The sequence below is a fragment of the Rutidosis leptorrhynchoides genome, chromosome 3, assembly GCF_046630445.1.
Source record: "Rutidosis leptorrhynchoides isolate AG116_Rl617_1_P2 chromosome 3, CSIRO_AGI_Rlap_v1, whole genome shotgun sequence".
In the NCBI taxonomy this organism is placed as follows: Eukaryota; Viridiplantae; Streptophyta; class Magnoliopsida; order Asterales; family Asteraceae; genus Rutidosis; species Rutidosis leptorrhynchoides.
Window position 1 is genome coordinate 245265070 of NC_092335.1, and position 24800 is coordinate 245289869.

Genomic DNA, 24800 nt, shown 5'->3' on the forward strand with positions numbered 1-24800 from the left:
AAGGAGGTGATATCGAGACATGGCGTTCCTATATCTATTGTTTCGGATTGGGATACTCGTTTCACATCCCGGTTTTGGAATAAGTTTCATGAGGATATGGGTACACAATTGAGAATGAGCACGGCGTACCATCCTCAAACGGACGGTCAAATTGAACGTATGAATCAAACATTGGAGGATATGTTACGGGAGTGTATTATCGATTTCGGTGGGATTTGGGATGAGCACTTGCCTTTGGTGGAATTCTCGTACAACACTAGCTATCATGCTAGTATCGGGATGCCACCGTATGAGATGCTCTATGGGCGAAGGTGTCGAACTCCTATTTGTTGGGGTGAAGTGGGACAAGGGGAAATCAGGAGTACCGATTTGGTTTTAAAGATGAATAACAAGATTGAGTTGATTCGGGCTCGATTGAAGGCGGCGCAAGATAGGCAAAAATCTTATGCCGATAAATGTAGGTGACTGATTGAATTCCAAGAAGGTGACATGGTGATGCTTAAGGTTTCGCCATGGAAAGGTATTATTCGGTTTCGAAAGCGGGGAAAGTTAGCTCCTCGATTTATTGGGCCTTTTGAAATTTTGGCTCGTGTTGGTGAAGTTGCTTATAGACTATAGTTGCCCGAAGAGCTTGCAGGGATTCATAACACATTCCATGTTTCCCATCTCCGTAAGTGTCTTGCGGATGACTCGACGTGGGTACCGTTCGATGAGATTTTGTTGAATAACAAGTTAGAATATGGGGAGGAACCGATTGCCATCCTTGATGAGAAGATCAAAATGTTGCGAAATAAGGTAGTGAGGACTTTTAAAGTCCAATGGTGTCATCGAAAGGGTTCCGAGTTCACGTGGGAATCCGAAGAGTTTATTTTGGTGTATCTTCCTGCCTGTCATGCGGCTTGGATTGCGAGGACATGCTCCGAATCAATTGGGGGAGAGTTGTAAGACCCGGACTATTTTAATGTATATAGCACGTATATAAGTGGTATACATAAGTGTTATCGTAGGAGTATACAAGCGAGTGCAGGGTTGTAACGAGTTAAAAAGCTGGCGGCTGGGTTTCTGTGCCTTACGGCCCGCGCCGTATACTTGAGCGCCGCGCAAAAACAGCTGTTACCAGCCCCTTGTCTTTTAAGTTAAATAAATGAGGGCATTTGGATAATTTCCCATGGGGGCCGAATTTTAGGTCATTTATGACCAGTTTTGTGATGGTTGGGACACATTCATTTCCAACCACCAACCTCACCCTCTCCACTTCAATTTTAGAGAGAGAAAGAGTCCTAGTGTGAGAAAGCTTAAATCAAGGAAGAAGAAGTTCGATTCGGGTCAAAGTATGTGTATTAAAGTTGTTCATCTAGTCTCTAGCTACATTTTGATTGTAGTGGTAAGTCTTAACCTTGATTTCCTTATTTTAATTTGTTTAAGGGTTAGGGTTTTGGGTTAGTGATGAACATAAAACCCATTATTGGTGATTTTGGGGGTTTTTGGGTAAGATTGAGTCATGAGGACTCAAGAATGACTAACCTAGGGTTTTAAAGTGATAATTGGTGTTTATGAGTCTTAAATGGTTAGTTAATCACTAGCACACTTTGATATTTAGTAAGTGGGTGTTATTTGGGTACGTTGATGACCCAAATGGGTGTGTTAACCTTGAAATGGCTCAAATGGGTCAAATGAGTCTTTGATGACCTAAGTTGCTTAATGAGTGTGAAAATGCGTTAACCTTGTGTTAAAAAGTGTATTAAGACCATAATTGACAAGTGTTAGGGTTTTGGCAAAGTTGACCTAATATTATGATTAAGAGTGCAAATGGGTCGAAATTGTACTATGGGTCAAAATGACACTAGGATGGTGAGTGAGTTGGTTGACCAACTTGATTGTGTGATTGATTATATGCATAATATAATAGGTACGTTACATTAAAGGTGAGTAGAATAATCATATATGTATGTATATGATTTATTTGCTTGTGGGGTATGGGTTAAAGTTCGATGTTGATGATACCATATCCTAGAGTATATTGTTTGTTTTGATGAGGGTTAAAGTTCGATGTTGATGATACCTCATGTATGGATTTAAAGTTCGATGTTGACGAAGTCATACCACTATTGTAGTGACATTTGATGAGGGTTTAAGTTCGATGTTGGCGATACCTCATATGTGGGTTTAAGTTCGATGTTGAGAATACCACGTTAATTAGGACGGATGGGGAATAAGTTCGATGTTGACGATACCATTCGTTGGGCTAGCTTTGAATATTAATGGATGTTGAGAACATCAATGTTTTACATGACGTAGTGTAGCATATTGTATTTCTCGTGTTATGTGCTATTATTGTGCTAGCTTATATTATCGGAGATTTAGCGTTATACTTTACGACGGTATGATAATTATAATGCTAGTGTGTATGAGGTAATTGGGTAAGTGATTGAAGTAAGTAGGTTGTATATGTATGTGTATAATTATTGCATTCACTAAGCGTTTTGCTTACCCTCTCGTTGTTTACCTTTTTAGGCTCCGGCGTGGATAAGGGCAAAGGTATTTGTTTGGATTAGTGGCTCTCGGGGGTTTAGCTTTTGAAAGTCCGACCAAGATTTTGGTAGTTTAACCCCAAACACCATGCTCGAAGTGTCGTTTGGAAGTTAAACTTTTGTGGTCGAAACTTTATTTTGTACGAAATTCGTAATTCGGGACGATGTGGGCTCGGCGTTGTAGAACTCGTTTTTATTTTGGGAATCTCTTAGTTTTACTTATATTGACGTGTTATGATGATTTGTTTCATTTAAAATTTTTGAGAAACGTGTTTTACAAACGAGCATAAAAAGAAAGTGGACAGGCCACTTTGGAGCGGCGCGCCCCTATACGGAGCGGCGCTCCATATGTCTGAAACTGGACTGTTTATAAAAGAAATTTTTTTTGTTCTGTACTCGGTTGGATAACGTGTTAGGTCGTTACACCAACCTCGTCGAATCATTGTCTGAAGTTGTTTTAAAAGAAGTATGCTTAATGGAAGATGCTATTGAGGCATATAAGGAATGTTCGGCAGAGGTTGCAATGATTGATATCCCTGCGCTATTGGTGATTAGCCGCAAGGAAGATGTGACTGTAGAAGACATCATGAAACTCTACTTGTAGTTTTTTCGCAATTTTTGATTTTGTATTGTGTGAATATCCGCAGTTATTTATAATCTTTTGTATATATTTTGACGCAATTATGTTGCGTAATATCAATAAAGTTTCCCTTTAAATCTTAGTTGCAACTGTCTTAAATTTATATAGCGCTTTGTTTATATTCATAATTTCTAGACTTGTCATTTGCAATTTCGATATTCATTATTGTGCACATAATAAATATTTACTTTCGCGAAACAGTCTGTTATCATATAATTAATATACATTATGAATCTTCCAAGTCTGCCGAAATGATCCTTGGGCAAAAGATTGCGTTTCAAATACGCCGCATGTGATATTGTGAAGCATCTAAGTTGGGCAGATTCACAACTTAGTAAAATAATATATAAAAGTTCCATCATTTTGCAAACACTTCAATTATAATTTGTGTTCCATTATATCGGGCTTTTCCATCGCTTTTAAGTATTATTGAGCCTTAGTACGCAAAGTTATCACTATTTATGCAAAAAAGAAATACGCAACAATATTGCAAAACTTGCTTTTATTTATTAAACTTGCATTTTATACAACCGTGCATAACGCACAACATCATCATATCGATGTAAAAGTTTCATACAGATAACTTTTTCACAAGATAACAACTTATGAAATATTCACAATTGTTTCTGCATTGCAGCAGTTTTTTGATAATGCGCTATAATGCGCAGATATTAAAATAAAGTACTTGACTTTTCCATTGTTGCTCATCAACTCTGGATATCATTCATAACGATATTGACGGATCCTTCGGTTTTAACCGAGGTTTGTACACACATTAGATCACCTGCGTGATCCCTTTGAAACAGTTTGCGCAATCCATCCGCAAAAGGACATAAGTTGCGCATAAAAGTTGTCATAAACAAGCTGCTACTACCTTTCGCAGTTAGCATTTTTTTCAGCAGAATAAACTGGCTTTGCACTGTGTGATGTATTGCCATTGCTAATTGATTCGCATTCTCACTTGAACTGCCATCACTTTGCTTTGAAACAACGCGGTTGGTCACAACTCTGTGACCTTCAACACCTACTTTTTCCTGTGCAGTAATTAGCGCACAAATTGGCTCAGTTTCTGCAGATGTTACTGTCGCAATGCCTTTACATGTTACAAACTTAATCATACCATGAATTGTTGATGAAAAAACGCCAAGCTTACATAGCGCAGTGCGCCCTAACAAGACATTGAAGCGTGAAGTGGAACACATAACATATAAATTCAAAGATGATTTTCTTGCTCTTTTTGCGTCTACTTCATCAACCAGCTCGATGTTCAATTCCAATTACCCTAAAGGCCATATTGCTTCACCAGAAAATCTAGAGAGTGACACTGCGGTTGGTAGCAATTTTTATTTGATGTGCTCTGGCGATTTGTTGAAACATTGCTCGTACATGACATCAACGCTGTTACCTGTATCAATGTGCACTTTTCTGATAATAATTTCCGAATCCGCAATCTTTCATGAAATAATTATGGGCTCCTCAGACAATCCGCAATGTTACACCGTTGGAAATGTTATTGGCGTAAAATGCCACTTGTCAAAAACTTCTTCTGTCTTTTTTTCTGCGCAACATTGTCGATTTGAACCATATTGATTACTTTGATTTCTTGCAGATTTTCTTTTTTTCCAACAACCTTTGCACCTAAATTCTTGACTGCGCGAGCCTTTCGCTCCTGCTACACAGTTGCGCTCATATTTGGCGTCTTAGGTGTGTTGGACAAATTGGGCGCAATCATTGCGTCTGCAGTACTTGTTGCTTTGTCAATTAACAAATGATACATCTTGCCTTGCGTTGTTGCCTTGGTAATCAGTTTAACTAGATCGCGGCATCTATTTGTGTCGTGACCATAATCATCACGGAAAACACAAAATTTAGATTTATCGCGTCTATTGTTTTTTGACAACGGTGGTGGATCTGGGAATGTTTTCGTAATCCTTTCTTGCATCAAGATAGAGAGTTGCTGTTTTAGATAATGCTTGAATTATGCTAAATGAATCATTACTCCATTTTTTTTGATGAGTTGCGATCACGATTATTATACCCATGGTTGCCATTATCGCCATTGTTCTGCTGTCGATCATTGCGTTGGTAACCACCATTGTTATTTCTCCTTTGGTATCCTGATCTGCGGTTATTATCGCGATAATTATCTTGGTTACCATCGCGATAAGAATCATGATCATCGCGCCAACTTCTCTCCTTACCCCAATTGCAATTCTGGGTAATGTTACTATCTTCCCCGCAACGAATATAGTCATATGTTTCCTGCATAACCTTTGCAAAGGTTTGCGTCTCTGCGCAATCTCTGCACTAAAATGGAATGTTTCTGCGGGTTGATTGCGTGAACAAAACCATAAATCTTTTGATCTTCATGCAGATTAGGTATCTTTTGACACTCATAAACATAGCGCGTAAGCAATCCGCCCAGTATTTCTTTGAACCCTTGCTTGATATCGTGGCATGAAATGTGCGTTTTCTTTTGTGGCAATAAGTTTTGAAACTGAAGGAGGAATTTTTTGCGGAGATCTATAAAGCCAACAATGCTACGCGCATTCAAATTGTGGAACCACTCTCGCACTAGGCTTTGCAGAACCATGGGAAAAACACGACACGCAACTGGCTAGTCCCAATTATATGTACTCACGACTCCTTCAAACCGCTGTAAAAAATCTAGTGGATCGGTTAAGCCTAAGTACAAGCCCAAAATTGCAGGCACAATTGGCGGCGTCGTTATTGGATAGTCAGAAATATGCGGGACAAACTTGTCAGTCACCGAAATAATTTATGTCGTTATTTTAGTGCGCGTTTCTTTTCTTTCTGCGCCGTACCTCTCATTCATTTTCTGAAAGACATCAGGCTGATCACACTTATGCTGCATATCTTTTGGCGCAATTTTTCTAAACATATAAATAAGAAACAATTGCGTATTCTCCTTTTTCACAGCCTGTGAAGTTTTGCCTTCTTCAAAATAGCGTGGAATTGGTGTTCCGGGCCTTTTACGTTTAACTCTTGTAAATTCCATAATCTCATGATCACTTTCTTAATTATCAGAAAGTTGGCGCGGATTTTTTGAATGCTTCGCTTTCTTTAAAATAAGCACAGGCGACCCAAACTTATTGCGGTCGCGCGTATCTTCATTTAAATCATCGTTGTTATTTATGACCACTTGCTGCATTTGCGGCAAACTGTCACTAAGCGGCCATTCATAGTGTAGCGGAATATGAAGATCGAGACCTTTCTCTTAAAATAGCTGTCTTGCCTCTAAGGGCATTATCACGCGCTTTTGTTGATGCATTTTCTGTAAGTTCCTAGACATCTATCCTACGTTTGTGATTAGTACTTCAGTTTATGGGCTACCATGATCGCTCGTTATTATCCTATCTGTGTTTATATGTGGTTACAGGTACTGCAGGAACGCGATATGGATGTTTGACTTTATTAGACTCAGTCAGACGTACGAGTGAAGCCTCACTCGTACGGCTGACAAGCTCATGCGCACGAGTGTGCTGAGCTGAGTCACAAACCTAATATGTGTAAACATACATGAGTGAGTGATCACCCGTACGACTGAGATAGCCCACTCGTACAAGTGAGGGCTGACTAGCACTGTTGAGTCAACAACAGGGGTATATAAGTATTATGTTCTTCATTTTAGGTTAAGCCTCTCATTACACACATATCACTCAGATCTGGTAGCCTGTCCGATTCTCTTTCAACCCAAATCACTCAAGAGGTGAATAATAACTCTAGGTGTTAATCTAATCACACATCCATTGTTGTGGTTTGACTTAATTAATCCCAAAAAGCATTTCATATTCACTAGAGGGTTTGATTCACTAATTCCGCCTTTGTGTGAGTTAAATCTGTTGATTTTGAAGTTCCTAGTCATGTTTCATCATTGGTATCAGAGCATTGGTTGTGATTTCAACATCATCTAGTGATTTTTGGTGATTAAAGAGTTTATTATTTTGGGTTTTTGAGTTTAGAGTGATTTTGATAAATAAAAAAAAAAAAGATTCATTTTTACGTGTGTAATTGTGATTAGAGAGTGTGTTTATGTTAGTTTAGTGCTAATCCAGCTTGTGGACGAAGAAATTGAGGTTTAACATCAGTTTCTAGGGTTTTAGAGTGAATTAGGTTGAACAGCAACCCACACGAGTGGGTCAGTGAAAATTTGCTCACTCGCGCTGTTGACCTCACACGCACAGATTAGCATAACCTTAGTTAGGTTAAGTGACTACAGTCTGATCACACGAGTGATCATATGGTTGACTGTGAAACGTACGAGTGATCATACGGTTGATCCTTACGTGCACGTCTGAGGTTTAGTGTTAGTTCTTTTGGTTAGTTAGGTCACACGTACGATTAAATCGTGACACGTACGCTTGAGGTAGTGACACGTACGTGTGAGGTTGTGACTCGTACGCTTGATATCCGGAACCGTACGGTTTACCTGTTTTGGTAATATTGTCAAGATGTTTAATTCGAACGATTATGCGTTAGCTGCACCGTTAGTTCAGAGTATTACGAATATGACTCAACGATTACTCCTTGCTGAGAGTGAATCCGGAAGTGGTACGGAATGTCCAAGATTAATGAACATGGATAACTATTCTACTTGGAAGTCTAGATTTAAAATTTGGTCTGATGGTCAGGACACGAAGCTTTGGAAGTACATTGAAACCGAATTTCAATGGCCACGTTCACCAATTACAAATGAATTGTATACGTTACATAATATGCCTTCGGAAGAACGTGAAGAGTATAACTTGGAGCAGAAGATGTACTGTAACTTGACAAGTGCTCTTGATGGTCCGATTTTCCATCAATTTCTGTGTCATGATAATTTATTCAAGATATGGGAAGCACTTCATACTTTCAATGAAGGAAATACATCTTACAGAACTAGAAAAGGTTTAGAGTTGAAAGCTGAGTTTGATCGTTTTCACTGGCAAGTCGGAGAATCTATTACATAATTCGTTGAAAGATACCATCATTTGCTAGCTGAACTACACAAGCATGATGTAACCATTGCTGAGAAAGATAAAGTGACATGTCTAGCTGGAGCATTACCATTAGAATGGAATGGTTTCGTACTAACTATGAAAACCAGTGGAGAACTTGCTATTGCTATAGTGAACTCGTTTATTGCAAGACTTCAGGAAGAAGAGTTAGAGTTGTTAAACAAAGTTAAGAGGTCTAAACAATTTCAAGACGCCAAAATGTATTGTCCAAATGGTTATACACCTCCAAAATCAGCTCATGCACCATTTCAAACAGCTTTTGCTACAAACAATCAGAATATGTATGGTTTAAATATTAGAAGTACACCTATTCAACAACCTTCATTTCCACCAAAAGTTTCACCATGTTCACTTAATACTCAATTACAGCCTACTTCCAATACTACAGAGTCATCTACACCGACTGCATCAGATGTTCTATCTGCACTTAAGATCAAGAACATAAGGAAAGCAGGGAAATAAAAGATTAGCGAAGATATAGCTTTACTATCAAGCCTTGTTAATTCCTACGATAGCTATCTTAATGGTCGTGTGGGTAACATTCATCTAACAACTGAAGATTATCATCAAACTGATAAAGATGAAGCAGAAAAGATGGATATTATGTGGGGTATGGCAAGAGAGCAAGAGAGCAAGAGATTACGAAGAGCGAACTGGAAAACCGATCAGTCTAACCAAAGATACGAAACTGGGATTTGATATGAATACTGTTACTTGTTACAACTGTGGAGAATTAGATCATTTTTCAAGACAGGCACAAAACAGAAGAAGCAGGGTAATCGTAATCCTTTCAAGAATCAGAACTACAGTTCTCAGAGTCAAACAACTAAGCATGAGATTTACATTACTGATAAAGTAAATGAACCAGAATTAGCTGAGACTCCTAACAAAGCTTTGGTTGTCATTCATGGAGATGATGATGATTTTTTCTATCAAATTGAATGTAGATGATCAACAACCTAAAGCTAACATGGCGAAGATCACTGAAGTTAAAGAAGATTGTGTCGCTAATCGAAATTTGATTGAGAAGCTGACTGCTCGTGCTGAAAGAGCTGAAGAGTTGTCTCGAACCATTCGGAAGGAGAAGATTCAGAAACAGGTTAAAGACAAATTCAAGAAGGCACGTGATTCAGTTCCTCGTACACCTGAATCTGGAAGTGTTTCACCAAATTCGTCAGAGGACTATTACTTCTACATTTGGAAGAGTAAATATGATGATACCTCAGTGTTTGAAGACAGTCTAGAAGCGGATCAACATGAAGAAACCTTATTTAATGCTGACAAGGAACTAGACAAATGGGGTAGAATGATTGTAGTAGAGTTGGAAATGTTAGTTCTCATGGGTGAAGGTTCAGATCTTGAGAGTGTAAATTCAGAAGATGATAATTCAGATGAAGTTTCAAATTCAGAAGTTGAGATTAAAGCTGATCACACTGGACTTGATCAAACTGATTTCGAGGCACTGAACAAGCAAGCAGTAGATTTACTAAAGATGTGCTTATCAGAAAGTGATCTTGAGAAGGTCACCGGGTTAACAAAAGCTAAAGATATTTGGGACAGACTTGAACAAATTCATTTGGAAAAAGATGCTGATACATCAAGTTTCTTACAGATTCATCAGAATCAGAAGATGAGCTCGATGATGGGAAGAAGACAAATTACTTTGCATTTATGGCTGAGACTTCTTCATCAAATAACGCTCAACAGGTATCTTCTGATCCATCTACTGATAATGAATGTGTTAAATTCGCTGAATCTAAAATAACAAAAGACAATTTAACAAAGGCTTATACGGAGAAGAAAGATAAATGGCATACAGACCATGTGACCACTAAGATTGAAAACGAGTTGAAAGAGCAGATCAAAGTTTATAAAAAACAACTTCACGATCTCACTACAAACAAAACGAAATATAGTGGCATACAAAAAGTGCCACAAAAGCATCAAAAAGTGCCACTATAGACCTGTCTGGGAATCGTTGACACATAAAAAAAAGTGCCACTAGAAATGCTACCACTAAATCCCTCTTGTGGCACTTTTTAGTTCTGTCGCTGCAGCTTTTTATGGCTATTGTGGCACTTTTTTATTGCCATAGTAGATAAGATTGCTGTAGTGACACATACTTTATGCCACAACCATTTTCATCTGTACGAGTACTACACAAATTAGTTTAATTTATTTTATGTTAGTCTAACTAATATAATTCAATTAAGAAACACATTTACACTAAAAACAAATTTACATTTAGTGGCATACATTTTTAATGGCAAATGCATTATGTGTCATTGTAGAGAGCTTTTAAATGGCACATTATTATTTTATGTCACTGTATATACAAGTCATATGTGGCAATTTTCACTTTTTGCCAGTAAAGTAGATAATTTCAGTGACATGTACCACTTTAGTAAAATTTTAAATTCATACACGTTATTAGAGTTTGAAGATGAAGGGTCTTGTTTTCTTACGAACACATGAGAATCATTTGGTTTATCTTTTGAAACAGGCTTAGGGGTAATAGGAGGAACAGGTCTGTCAGCAAATATAGGATTTCTTAAAATTCTAACAGGACCTTTTGGTGTTCTAAGCCTACTTGTCTTAGAGTTATCTCCTAAACCAGTTTTCCTATCTTCCTCATGATCTAGAGCACCTTCAGCAGTATCATCAGAAGTTGTATTCTTAGTTGAACTACATTTTTTATTCTTTTCAACGTAATCTTCATAACTAGGGGGAATACAGTCTTCTGGTCGACTGACAACTACGTTTGCATTAACAAATGTGTTATGAAAAGGAGGAGATGCAGACTTATATCCAATACCCTTGCCCTTGGTGTCATTAATTTCCACCATTAATGCATTCCACTGTGACGCACTTGCCCAACATTTCATTTTAATTGAAATTGCTTCTAAATCAGCTTTAACGCATTCATTTTCTTTCTTTAGTTCATAAATTGTGTCAACACGTTTAATTAAAGCTTGATTTATGTGTCCCTTCTCGCTTAAGGTCGAAAAGTATAATTCCTTTTTGCAGACCATTTAAGCATTTAAGGGAGAACACCTTCGAGTGATCTGAGCACACAACAAAGAAACACGAGTTCATGCATAAAAATGGAAAATCCATTCATGATGGCGTTCAAAATCAATATATCAAAAGACAGTGATATGCTGAAAAAGAAATATCAAAAGAAAATCAAAGTAAAAAATAATTGGCGTATCAAGATGGCAAAGTCCTGAAAGTATGAAGAATGCTAATTCATGATGTGCTCATAAAGAACTCAGATCATTCTTAGTGTGACGCCCCCGCGCAGCTTGAATTATTTAAACACGACGTTCACACTGAACTATCAAGATTCTTCTCGTCTGCAATTTAGAGTTATACCTATTAAGACTGTAAGTTGGAAAGATACTTACCTAGATATACTCTAGATAATAAAAAAATATGAAAGTTTATCTTTCGATTCCGTTTTCCATGACAACTTGAACATAAAGAAGTTAAGGGCCTTGAGATTTATTTCGTGTGATGACTGGTCATCAGGCAAGTCTGCTTTAACTGTAGACCAATCCCCGCGGTAAATAATGCGCCTACTCGGATAATCCAATATATCCTAAGATCTGCCGAACCAACTAAATTTGAAGATTGTCAACACATTGGTAGAAACCAAAGGCTGACAGGGTTATTCAAAATGCCGTGAGAACCATCATGTTCAATTTGATTGAAGTACATGGATAGAGATAACGAAAAGTTACGCGTAATGAATTGACTACCTAATAAAAACGCACAATCGTAAGTGATGAAAGAATCAAGGATTAATGAACTTAGCGTGATCTCAAAAATCATTGCTCTATAATGTTCAAGCAATTAATGCCAACATGATTGTCGAAGTGTCCAGAAGGAGTCTGTTCATGTTTAATGAGGATTGATATCAGTAATTGCATGATAATAGACATAGACTGGATAATTACGAATGAACAACAGAAGTCGATTCAATATATCAGTTCTGATCTATTTTTAAATTATTAAATCAAGTTGCTCACAAAAAAGAATGTGGATTTGTATGTGTTTGTTTATCTGTCTGTTAAATAGTTTGCATTGAAAACTGTAAAACAACAAAAATATTTTGGTTTGCATGTTATTGCATTTCATGATACAATGTCTTTTATTTGCATATTTTTAGTTGCATGACATTACTTATCAGAAAACTCATAAAGATTTTATCTTTTCCTTATTTTCTGATTATCCTCTGAATATACAATGACATCTAAAAGAACCTTGTCAAGATCAAGATATTTTTGACCACCAAATCTACAAGATAGAAGTTTGTAGAGCTTGTGATTGTTTGAAGGATTTTAATGATTTAAGGTGTTAGTGAACTTAAGATGACATTACACTGTAGGACTTACTCATGTGAAACAGAATGTTTAGAGTAATAACCTCGTTTTGGTTAAGATTCTTGGTCTGCCTAAGTGTTAATGATCATATTTTGATGGATTAGTGATTTATGACTCAAATTAAAAGTGTTAGTTAGCTCTAAGATTGCAAAATGAGTCAAAATCCTAAGTTTGTGAAAATTTGAAATTTGCATAAGTGGCTCACTCGAACGTTTGAAGTGTGAACCGTACGAGTAACCACACGATTGAGGTTAACCGTACGGATGACCCTGTTCTAGAATTGTCCTAAGACTTCTGGGTCACACGCACGAGTGACTCTGTAAGGCACGCGGTTGATGGTGAACCGTGTGTTCAACCGTACGATTGAGCACGAGAGTATAAATATGGGGTGCTGAGCACAGTCGCTCACACTTGAACACCCATACCCACTTTTTCTCTCAAAAATCGATCATCACCAATCACGTTTTCCACCGTAGGTTTTGTTAAGCATATTAAGCCGATCTCAGCGCCACTTACTAGGTATAATTTCATCGAGTTTTACTTGTTTCATTTGTTGTTTGAATGTGTTGAAACCCTAGTGGTTTATAAGTTGAATTTTATGCAATTGGAGTGTGTTTAGGATGCTATTTGCTATTGTTTTGTGTTAAACGATACTTAAGCTCACTATCGTGATGTAAATCGGCCCCTAAAACACTCAAGCATGTAATCTCGTTGATTTAAAAAATACATTTAATATTAGTTTCATCAGACATGCACGCGTGACCTCACTCGCACGCGTGGGACATGACTCGCACGAGTCAGTACGTGGTTAAGGCTTAACCGTGTGAACATCTAGCCCACTCGTTTGATTTCACTTGATGTTTATTTGGATGCTCACTCGTTTGACTGAGCTGACACGTATGCTTAACCGCACGAGTCACCACACGGTTGGCTCACTCGCGTATACTTATAAGCTTCAACCGTGTACCTTGTCTGAAACCATGTTATTGCTCAAACGTGTCAAAAGTGACACGAGTGACCATGTTACTCACACGACTGAGATCTCATCTGCACGTGTGACAGTACCACTCGCACGGTTTGTCCTGTTTAACAAGTTTATGACACTTTGTTGCGAATGCGTTGATGATTTATGATTTATGATTACTATTTCTAACATTTCTTTTGATGTTTCAGTTTGGTAAGATACTTCCAATGGCTGAACAACAAGTTAATGTTCCAGTTGTTAATCAAGAAGCTCGGGGGGAGCAAGGACAGAATCCTCAAGTTAATCCCGTTAACCCACCTGCTCAACCAGATATTATCCTAGAAATGGGTGAGCTCAATAATCAAGTCGCTCTCTACGACACTACTCTTGAGAAAGGTGATCATTTTGAGGAGATTGTCAAGTTTCTTAAGCGATCAAGGATCCATACCGCGATCTCAACTCAGTGTACAGCTTACTATAGCCACCAAAGGGAATTCTGGAGAAATGTAGTACTTGATGTGTTAGAGGATGAAGCGAAGCTGGTTAGTACTGTTCAAGGGCATGAGATTACCGTTTCTAAGACTGTGATTAGAAGGATCCTAGGCTTTAATGATGAGAACTGCTCCCACATGACGATCAATCTAGAAAGAATCCACGGATGTTTCAAAAGATGTGGATACTCTGGTTACCTTGCTGGTAATTCAGAACTGATGAAGACACTTCTGCCTCCACAGTATTGATATCTTGCTCACGTGTTGATGTACTGCTTAAGTGGACGAAAAGCTGGTTTTGATAAGCTGAATGAGAAAGTGCAGAGTACCGTTGTTGCACTCGTCCTAAAGGCTCCGTATGATTTCTCAGGATTTGTTTTCTATTACTTCAAAGCTAATCACTTCAGTTCTACACAGAGATATCTTATCTATGCTCGTTTTCTTCAATTGATTATCGATGACGCAGCACCAGATCTACCAAAGCTTGAAAATGATATTATTCACCTAAAACCAATGAATCTGATAACTTTTCGGAGAATGGAGGAAACACTAAACGAGAAGTTGAAACCTGATTTTAAAAGAAAGCTTGTTTGCCATCTCATCAAGTAAGAATATAGATGTCCAGCTGGTAATGCTTGGAGAAATGACGATTGCGACTCTAACTATGAAGTTACTAATGAGGAGGAAGGTGAAGGTGATAATCAGAGAGCTACTGGTGAAGCTCAAAGAGGAAATAATGATAATGATGATGTTAATGATGGTGATGATGATGAAGCGACTTAAGAGAATGTTAGTTTGATCTAAAGAAAGAGGAAAGGGAAAGAAGCAATGACTTCCGAGCAACCCAAGAAGAAGGAGAAGAGAACCAAACACCATTATGACTCATCACAGAGGTCATCTCATGGAGGTTCTAGACAACAAGCTCAGAGACAACCTTCCGGCTTTATGAAGGATGCCAGAGCCGCTGTTACCTCACCAAAGGCTGCTGTTACAACACCACAGGTCACGTCATCAGAATTCAAGACACAGCAAAATCTTCTATTGTCTTTGATCATGAAAATAACGAATCTCGAAAATCAAGCGGTCGAAGAGAAGAAAGCTAGTGAAGCTAAGATTGAGTCGTTGGTTGATGATAACAAAAAGTTGTGGAGACGTGTGAACCGTGAGAAGGAAAGATCTGCAAAGATAAGGAAGGAGATTGTGGAGATTAAGAGTTTGAATGAAGTGAAATTGAAGGAGTTGAATGATAAGATTAAGCAGCTTACATCTGGTAAAACCAAGTTGATAACGGATGGAGGAGAATATTCCTCTTATTTGGGTGGTGACGAAAAAGATGATGAGTAAGACGCTGGCACTGGAGGACCCTCTTTTGAAATTCCGTTAGTGATACCTATTCGAAGCTTTAATGAATATGGTGAGGTCTTTACTGTTGAATATTATATGAATTATTCAAATGTTTTTAATGATGCAGAAAAGGGGGACGTTCCACCAAGTGATTTCCCAGTGGAACAGCTTGCTGCTCTGGCATACGATAGTGAAAATGATACAGAGGATGCAGAGACAGTTGAAGCTGAAAACAAGGCTCCACAAGAAGTGCCAGCTGCTGAATTCCCTCCCGAATCAATCCAAAATATCGATTTAAGTGATTTTGATAATTTGTTTGCCGATGAAAAGAGTGAAGATTCTGTCGGTAAAGGTAATGTGAAAGAGGATGTGATTATTGACTCCGAGGATGAATTGGTGACAGAATCTGAGAAAGAAGAAGAAGAAGAAGAAGAAGAAGAAGAAGAAGAAGAAGAAGAAGAAGAAGAAGAAGAAGAAGAAGAAGAAGAAGAATACATTGTTATACCTTCGCTCGAGCCCTACTCGAATCCGTCACTCAATACTTTAAGTGACTTTTTCAATTTGAGTAGTGAGGTGAAAACGAAGAGTTTGATTGAATTAGAAAAGGCGAGGAAGGTATACAAGGAGCAAATAAAAGAAGTTGATGTTTTGATGGAAAGGAATAAGAGAATCCGACATGAGAAACTGCTCGTTGAGAAAGAAAGAAATGAGATTGAACTAAAAAGGAAGATACTCCGAGCCGAGCAAGCTAAAGCCGAGGGATGGAATGAGATTAAGAAGTGGTTCGAACGTGATAGGGTTAAGGTGAATAGAAACGTTGAAGAATACGATATTCGTCAGAGTTGGTGGAAACAGAACGTTGTTAACCCTGATCAGATGAATAAGCCATAACTCGAGCCAAAGTTTGTCAGTTTCTATGAAAAGGGAAAGAGAACCAAGAAGTATGCCAAGGGTAAAATTCTGAGCTGGGGATACTTCAAGGAGATAAATTATTTTGCGATCAAGAGGGAAGGAGGATTTGATTATATGGCAAGACCGAGTCACTTCAAAACTCTTCCTTACTTTGAGATCATGCAACTTGCGAAGCTGAAGATGTTGAACGCTGAGGATAATGACCTTTCCAGATTGTTTCAGAGAAAACTCAGATATGAGTACAAAACATGGAAATGAGATATCTTTAAGTCAACAACCGCCAGGTTCTCCATGCACCCAACAAAGTTGAATTCAAAAGGTGGACCTGTTCGAGTTGTTAAGTTTCGTCCAGCTAAGTACATGAAACAATCTCCTTTGATGCCCTTACCCAAGGATATATGTAAAAACTTCATATGGTAGTTCTATGATGAATTGTCGAAGGAAGCAGTGATCCTGACTGCAATTGAGAAAGATGATGGAAGCATACAGTTCGATAATGTGAGGATTCTGGATCATATGTGGCTGAGAAACTTGTCGAGTTTTGATGTGGAGACACTTCACCACCATCACATTACGTTTAGAGATGATAAAAAGGAGGAAGCTATGAGATATCAACTTGTGATCGATGTCTACCATGCCTACCTTAACAGAGAAAGTGATGCTCAAAGCTCGAACCAAGCTCAGGCCAACTGAATCCTGTCAGATACTGTGTTGCTTGTTTGTATTTTGTTTTTGATGTTTTTATGTGAGAGAGAGAATCCGGATTTGTATTGATGATAAACTGATGTTACTTTTGGACTTATATGTATTTCACGAACGTTTACTTTATTGTAATCGATGTTCTAGGTCCTAGGGGGAGTTGTTGATGCATTTTCTGTAAGTCCCTAGACATCTATCCTACGTTTGTGATTAGTACTTCAGTTTATGGGCTACCATGATCGCTCGTTATTATCCTATCTGTGTTTATATGTGGTTACAGGTACTGTAGAAACGCGATATGGATGTTTGACTTTATTAGACTCAGTCAGACGTACGAGTGAAGCCTCACTCGTACGGCTAACAAGCTCATATGCACGAGTGTGCTGAGCTGAGTCACAAACCTAATCTGTGTAAACATACACGAGTAAGTGATCACCCGTACGACTGAGACAGCCCACTCGTACGAGTGAGGGCTGACTCGCGCGGTTGAGTCAACAGTAGGGGTATATAAGTGTTATGTTCTTCATTTTAGGTTAAGCCTCTCATTACACACACATCACTCGGATCTGGTAGCCTGTCCGATTCTCTCTCAACTCAAATCACTCAAGAGGTGAATAATAGCTATAGGTGTTAATCTAATCACACATCCATTGTTGTGGTTTGACTTAATTAATCCCAAAAAGCATTTCATATTCACTAGAGGATTTGATTCACTAATTCCGCCTTTGTGTGAGTTAAATCTGTTGATTTCGAAGTTCCTAGTCATGTTTCATCAGCTTTGCAGTTTTAGCTGCTGCGTCTTTCTGTGTTTTTGCCAACAACATTCGCAGCTTGTACAAGATTAATGATACCGTGGTCAGTTTTAATGTTCGATTTCGAGGTTGAAATCATTTTTAAGAAGGATATAGTTGTAATACTTCTAATTTTAAAGAGTTGAACTGATAATTACCAGCATGAATCATAACAATATTTTTTTATAACTACTTGGGTGATAAATTGACAATTTAACATGAAAGTGAATACTTACACTCGTAAATTTGGTAAATGTCACCAAATTTTCTATTATTTTACCTAACTCATTTGTCCACCTCTCATTCTCTCTTTAAAAAGCACGCATTCAGCATCGTGAACCAAATTCTTGCTACTTGTAATCCAATGATCATGGGCCAGTTTGTACACGAAATAGTAGTCTCAAGCCTTATCATTATAGTGTCATTACACTTTCTAATGGTTTTAGTCTCTAGTCAGACTCAAGTTCCATGTTACTTCATATTTGGAGACTCGTTGGTAGATGGTGGTAATAATAACCCATTGGCGACTACGTGGAAAGCCAATTACCCACCTTATGGGATTGATTTCCCAAAAGGCCCTACCGGCAGGTTTAGCAATGGTCGTACATCAGCAGACATCATTGGTATGTTTCTCTCTATGTAATTTTTTTTTTTTTTTTTTTTTTTACACAGTTTGAATTTTATATGCATCATACAAATACGCAATGGCGAATCTAGAATCATAATAATTCAAAGGGGTCCCGATCGTTTTTTCAAAACTAATTATATTTGAAGGGGACTTTAATCACCGTTTAACTTCAAAAAACTTGAAATCCTGAATAAATATGGGCCCTATAATTGAATTTTGGGGTATTACAAATTGAAAACTACTTATTAATTTTTTTTTTCTAGTGGAGTCACCGGGCCCCACTGCCTTTAAAGTAGGATTGTTCCTGTAAGGTCACATGTAATGGTTTTCTCCTTTCACACTACTTTTACCCGCCACATCAGCGTTAAATCAGCACAAACACTTTAACATTTCATTCACTAAACTCTCACAATTATAAACTTCACCACCTCTCTTTACCCATTTTTTATTATTATTTAAACCTTAAAATATAAATATACTACGTAATTAACATTTATAAACTAAGAAAATACGAATTAGAAACAAAAAAAAAACGATTACATTAATTAATAAAAATACGCTAACATTAAAATTAAACTACGAGTACAATAAAAAACACGAGTACATAAAAAAAACACGAGCACATAAAAAAACACTAGTACATAAAAAAAACACGAGTAAATAAAAAAAACACGAGTACATAAACTAAATACCGATTAATCGGTATAATAACCATCCTCACTGCGATCAGTTACGTGAGGAAGATCGTCCCAAATATGTTTCGTATACAACACGACATTTGTCGAGTTGATTATTGCGGTTCTGAGTAGCCACGCCCATTTATCGTTATCCTCGAGCGGTTCGCCTTAAATGATCGAACAAATCGCTAACGTAAAGGCCAATAACCGCCACATCTAAGGTATCGACCTTACCACCGTCATCAAAAAACAACCCGCTGCCGTGAATCTCGAACGTAACAGTGTGTGTGGAAGCCATTTTTGTGTATAAAAATTGAGAGTGAAAATTTGAAAGTGAGAAAATTTAAAAGTGATAATGTATGATTTTGGTTAAGTAATGGGGTATATACATATACATATGAAATGGGTTGGAAAAAAGAAAAAGAAAAAAAAAACTAACGGATCCAAAATTTCAAAAATTGAAGTGGGCCTCACTTTTCTTTCGTTACTGCCGTTGCAGTAGCCACTGGCGGAGCCAGTGACAGTTTGCTGGTGATGGTGGTGATAGGGTGGCGATTGGTAACGGTGGTGGTGGCGGTTCAATTGCACCTGGCCTAAATACGGCATTTGAATCACTTTATTGATATTTGGACGCCAAGCAGTCACATAAAAAAAATGCACAAAATACGGTATATTAGCATAAATTTATAAAGTGTCTAAAAGTAGTAGTTATAAATTTATAAGTGAAATTTAACTATGTTTTTCTCGATTCTAACTGAATACAGTTTTTTTTTTTTTTTATATTTAAATGAATATGTGAAACTAGTGAAATGACCCGTGAAATCACGGGTTTATTTAAACGAAATAGTTTAATGATATATTTTAGGTATTAAGCGAATGTAAATGCTAAAGTCATTTAGTTTAATAACCCGTGAAACCACAGATTACGACTAACAAACTTGATAATCAAATTAGTGTAGTTTATAAAATGCGTTTAGCAAATAATGACAACGAAAGCGTACCACAAATATTTTGCCTGGAACATACGATCCGAAATAATCAAAGATTTTGAAATAGAGAATACTAAACTATTAATATGAAGATATGTGATATTGTTTTGAAATTTTGACTAAATAATATGCAGGAGAAATTTTTTTAAATTTAGAAACAGAATAATTATTTAGGCTATATATCTTTTGCATTTATTTTTCATTATTATCATTTTTTTCTTTAATTGTTATTAATTAAGTGTATATAATTAAGATTAATTATTATTTATGACATCATCATGATGCTCTAAGAATTTTTTAATTTCTTTTTGAATTTTTTTAAAGCTTAAAAATGTGTATTTATGACATCATCATTTTAGAATTTTAATAGAAACTATAGATTAATGGACAAGAAACATACTTTATGTCATTCGTCAAAAGATAAATTCTGTTTTTTTTATCTAAATACTAGTTTATAACTCGCGAATTTACGGGTGTATAAAATAAACCAAACAAACTATGGTATTTTACAACCTACATATAGCCAGTTTTGTAAAAAATGGTTGAGACAGACTTCACAACGGACGTCGCAACGGTTTTACTATGCTACCGTTGCAACGAACCTAGAAACAGTTAAAAAAAGGTCAACTACGCCAAAAAGACGGTCGACAACGGTGAACAACGGTCATCAACGACCGAGACGAATGACCAAGACGGTCGAGACGGATGTTGACCAACGTTAACCTTTTAAATAAATTTCAAAAATAAATATTTCAAACATATATATTTCAAATTAAAAGCAAATAGATATATGTATGTTTACATTGAAATACTCTGTATTATTTTAAATGTTCTTATATTCATGTTTGAAATATATATAAAAAGTCAACGTTGGTCAACATTCGTCTCGACCCCGTTTTTCCTTTGCGACGTTTTAAACACCCTACCGTCTGAACCCCGTCTCGCATCTTTTTCAACCTTGCATATACCCGGTATACATTAGAAATTTGAAAGTTCCAAACAACTAATTAAATGATCAGTATAAAAAGTTTGTAACCTATTCTAATTACAAAATTATTTTTAATATAAGAAACATATATGGTGGATAAAAATAAAAATATTATTCCATAAACTTATTATTATAGCCGCTTATCGAAAGTTTAATTGTCGTGTGATCAGAAACTCATATATAATTTAACAACCAATAAGCTATAGTATCACATGAATCCTAAGCATCTTTCATTTTTTTTTTTTTTTTTTTTTTTTTTGAAAAGCGAATTAATATTAACTAGTGAAATGACCCGTGAAACCACGAGTTTGTTTATACGAAACAGTTTAATAATATGTTTTAGGTATTAAGTGAACGTAAATGCTAAAGTCATTAGTTTAATGACCCGTGGAACCACAAAGTCCGACTAAAAAACTCGTCAGCTGAACATTTGATCAAATAATTAAAATGAATATTAAACAATTTATATCCAATCATAAGAGATAATATTGGTTGTCATTTTATTTTAAAAGTATAATTTAAAATATAAATTTAGAATTAATATCTTTCTGCTTAACTTTTATATCTTCTCGTACTCAATTCAAAATAACTAATTAAAATTATTTAAAATTATTTAATTTTAATAATTAAAATAATTATTAATAAGATTTAATAATAATAATTAATTAAGATTTAGTTTTAATTCAAAATTATTTATATTAATGACATTTATGCTTAGATTTTTTTCTTTTTCTTTTTGATTTTTTCTTAACAAATGAATTAACCTAATAATAACATAATCATTATAGAATTTTAATATTAACTATTAACTATAGATATTTATAATAATAAATAAAAAGAATATGTACAATGTACAACACAATTAAAACATAAGCAATACTACCATTACCTGCAATTAAAACACACCAATGTAGTTTCCACATTGACCCACATGCAAGAGCTGTTATTACATCATTCTGAACTTAGATATCCAATGCTATACGTGAGTTCATCTATGCTCAGTAATACAAATTGTTCAAATAATATCAATCTACAAAGACCCATCAAATCAAAACTAAACATATCACTTATCATAATCACAAATTGTAACAGAAACTCAATAATTAATCATTTATCATTGATATATTGTAAGAATTCAATCATTTGTAATTTTGTAGCATAATTGTTACCTTATCGTCAATGAGGATAAAAATTAATCATCAATCACCCTTCTTGATGTGGATGACACATAAACATAACCTAACAGCAAATTCCCAATCTAATTTCATAAATTTTTAGTAAATAAACCCTAATACAATTCCTATGATAAACCTTAAATTGATGAACAAAACTGATTTCAATTGATAGGAAAACTCCACAGTCTGAATCTACCATTTGAATTTATTTAAGGAAACGAATGATTATTGAATGATTTGAGAGCACTGTATGTTTAATTGGCGTTAGGGCACAAAGGGATGTGAATGAATTGTGATTCGTGATGGGTGTTTGAGATATAAAGTCTTTGATATATTTGCAAATAATTGAAGGAATTTAGATCCGATGATCATGATTTATTGGGATCCGATGATCATGATTTATTGGGCTTTTTAATCTAAGGGTCAATGCTTTGCTTTGTCAACTTTTTTATATGTGTGCTTTGCAAATATTACTTTTGTTATACGAGTAATAGATAATAAATATATATATAGATATAGATAGATATAGAATATAGAATATAGATGTAGAGATATGGTCTATTTTTAGTACAAAATTTCAGGTAATAGCTCCTCTTTTAAAAGAAATAAAAAATTGCTCGTGTGCTTGATTTTAGGTGAACTTCTAGGCTTCAAAGAGTTCATTCCACCATATCCTAATGCAACCAATGAGCAAATCAGTAAAGGTGTAAACTACGCTAGTGGTGGTGCTGGAATTCGAGATGAAAGTGGAAGTCATAATGTAATCACCATTTATGATGGAACTGGTACCCGTTACATTTCATTATTATTCTATTTTAGTAAACCTATACAAGTTAATCTATTTAAGCTATTTTAATTAATTTTTAAAATTTAACAAAATGCTCTTTCAAGCTTTCTGGATTAATCATGTTTGTTTAACTTTTGGCGTTTTATTTCCTTACAGGGTGATCGAATCAGCTTGGGCAGGCAAATAATACATCACAGTTCAACAATTTTACGCATTTCACAAATGCATAAGAACACATCATTCCTAAAAGAATGCATTTACCTTGTAAATGTCGGAAGCAACGATTACATTAACAACTTCTTAATGCCCGAAAAATACAACTCAAGCCATTCATTTAAAGCAGATCAATACGCAAATGTTCTTATGCAAAGATACTCCGAACAACTAAGGGTACACATCTTATTATTTATTTTCATGTATATAAAAGTCTTGATTTATAAACCTAGTGTTTATAATATATAATATGTATGAATATGATATATGGCAGAGTTTATATAAACTGGGAGGTAGGAAGATTGCAATGTTTGGTTTGACACAGATAGGATGCACGCCTCTTATGGTAAACAAATTTGGCACTGGTGGGAAACAGTGCGTTGAATGGGTTAACGATTCAATCAGATTATTCAATGAAAAGTTTAAACCTCTTGTGGATGACCTCAATAAACTAAATTCCGATGCAAGATTCACTTTTATCAACACTTCCGGCATTTTATATCCACAAGGAGGTAAAATCAATAACTTTAAACAATTACTATACCATGTGATTATGACAATAACTTCTTTCATTACTTGATTAAGTATAGAACTTAACTAATTAGGAGTATATATGCAAATCTTAAATTTTTAAAATTTTATTAACATTAATGAGTTAGAAGTATGACTTATAGTATAACAAGGACTCATACTAAATATGTTTTTTTTTTTTTTCTTTCTTTTTTTAGAAGTGGGATTGCGAACACCTCCTTGTTGTAAACTAAGTGGGGATTGGCCGTGTACTCCGAATTCAACTCCTTGTCGTGTTCGCACAATGTCTATTTTCTTTGATGCACTTCACCCTGCAGAAGTTTCCAACATGGTCATAGCATCAAGATCATATACAGCACTTTTACCCACGGATGCTTACCCACATGATATACAAAAGTTGGTGAACTTAAAATTGGACAAAAGGGGGTGATACATTGTACTGAAGAAATATGAGAACATGTAAATGTAAATCTACATTATTCGTTATAGTAATCAATATGCTGAAATTTAGTTAGGTATTTCATATTGATGAATGTGACAAAATCCATCAAAATAATTTTCATAATATGTTAGGTAAAAGTGTGAATAGTTATGTATATTTCATTATAATAAAATTTGTATGATACTAAATTGTTATTATGTATTTTGATCGACAAACTCTTACCCTCTTAATCAAAGGATCTTAACTTGATCTCAGTTTTATTCATGGTACCCTTAGAACTGTCAATTTCCATAAAAACATAATATCACAATTTTTGGACTGAACGACTATGTATAAAATACGGAGTAATTATAAAGAAAAAATTACGCCGTTGGTACCTGTTTCATCACAGCACCTAAACTTATATTTTTGCCTGGTTGGTACCTCAGTTTTTTTGTAAATTGCGTAGCTGGTACCTAAAGATAACTGCCGTGAACCATTAACATTTAAACCCACACATGTTAGGTAATATGGTCTGTTCTATTTATTGGTTCCATATAAAAGGAATTGAATCCACGAGTATATAAGTTGCACTTAAACCTAATCGATTAAA

The 24800-nt window shown here is 35.9% G+C and overlaps 1 protein-coding gene across 1 annotated transcript; it reads left to right on the forward strand.

The window, feature by feature from the left end:
- Window positions 1–18148: 18148 nt before the first annotated feature.
- Window positions 18149–24196, forward strand: LOC139900923 (GDSL esterase/lipase At1g29670-like). Its single transcript, XM_071883671.1, has 5 exons — window positions 18149–18401; window positions 22871–22995; window positions 23179–23412; window positions 23510–23747; window positions 23964–24196. The coding sequence occupies exons 1-5, from the start codon at window positions 18149–18151 to the stop codon at window positions 24194–24196; spliced, it is 1083 nt and encodes a 360-aa protein (XP_071739772.1).
- Window positions 24197–24800: the final 604 nt, after the last annotated feature.

Bases quoted from the DNA above. Each gene is read 5' to 3' on its own strand.
- LOC139900923 (XM_071883671.1), top strand. From the start codon at position 18,149: ATGGGCCAGTTTGTACACGAAATAGTAGTCTCAAGCCTTATCATTATA. The intron at 18,402-22,870 runs GTATGTTTCTCT...GCTTGATTTTAG, and splicing joins TACATCAGCAGACATCATTG to GTGAACTTCTAGGCTTCAAA. The intron at 23,413-23,509 runs GTACACATCTTA...GATATATGGCAG, and splicing joins GATACTCCGAACAACTAAGG to AGTTTATATAAACTGGGAGG.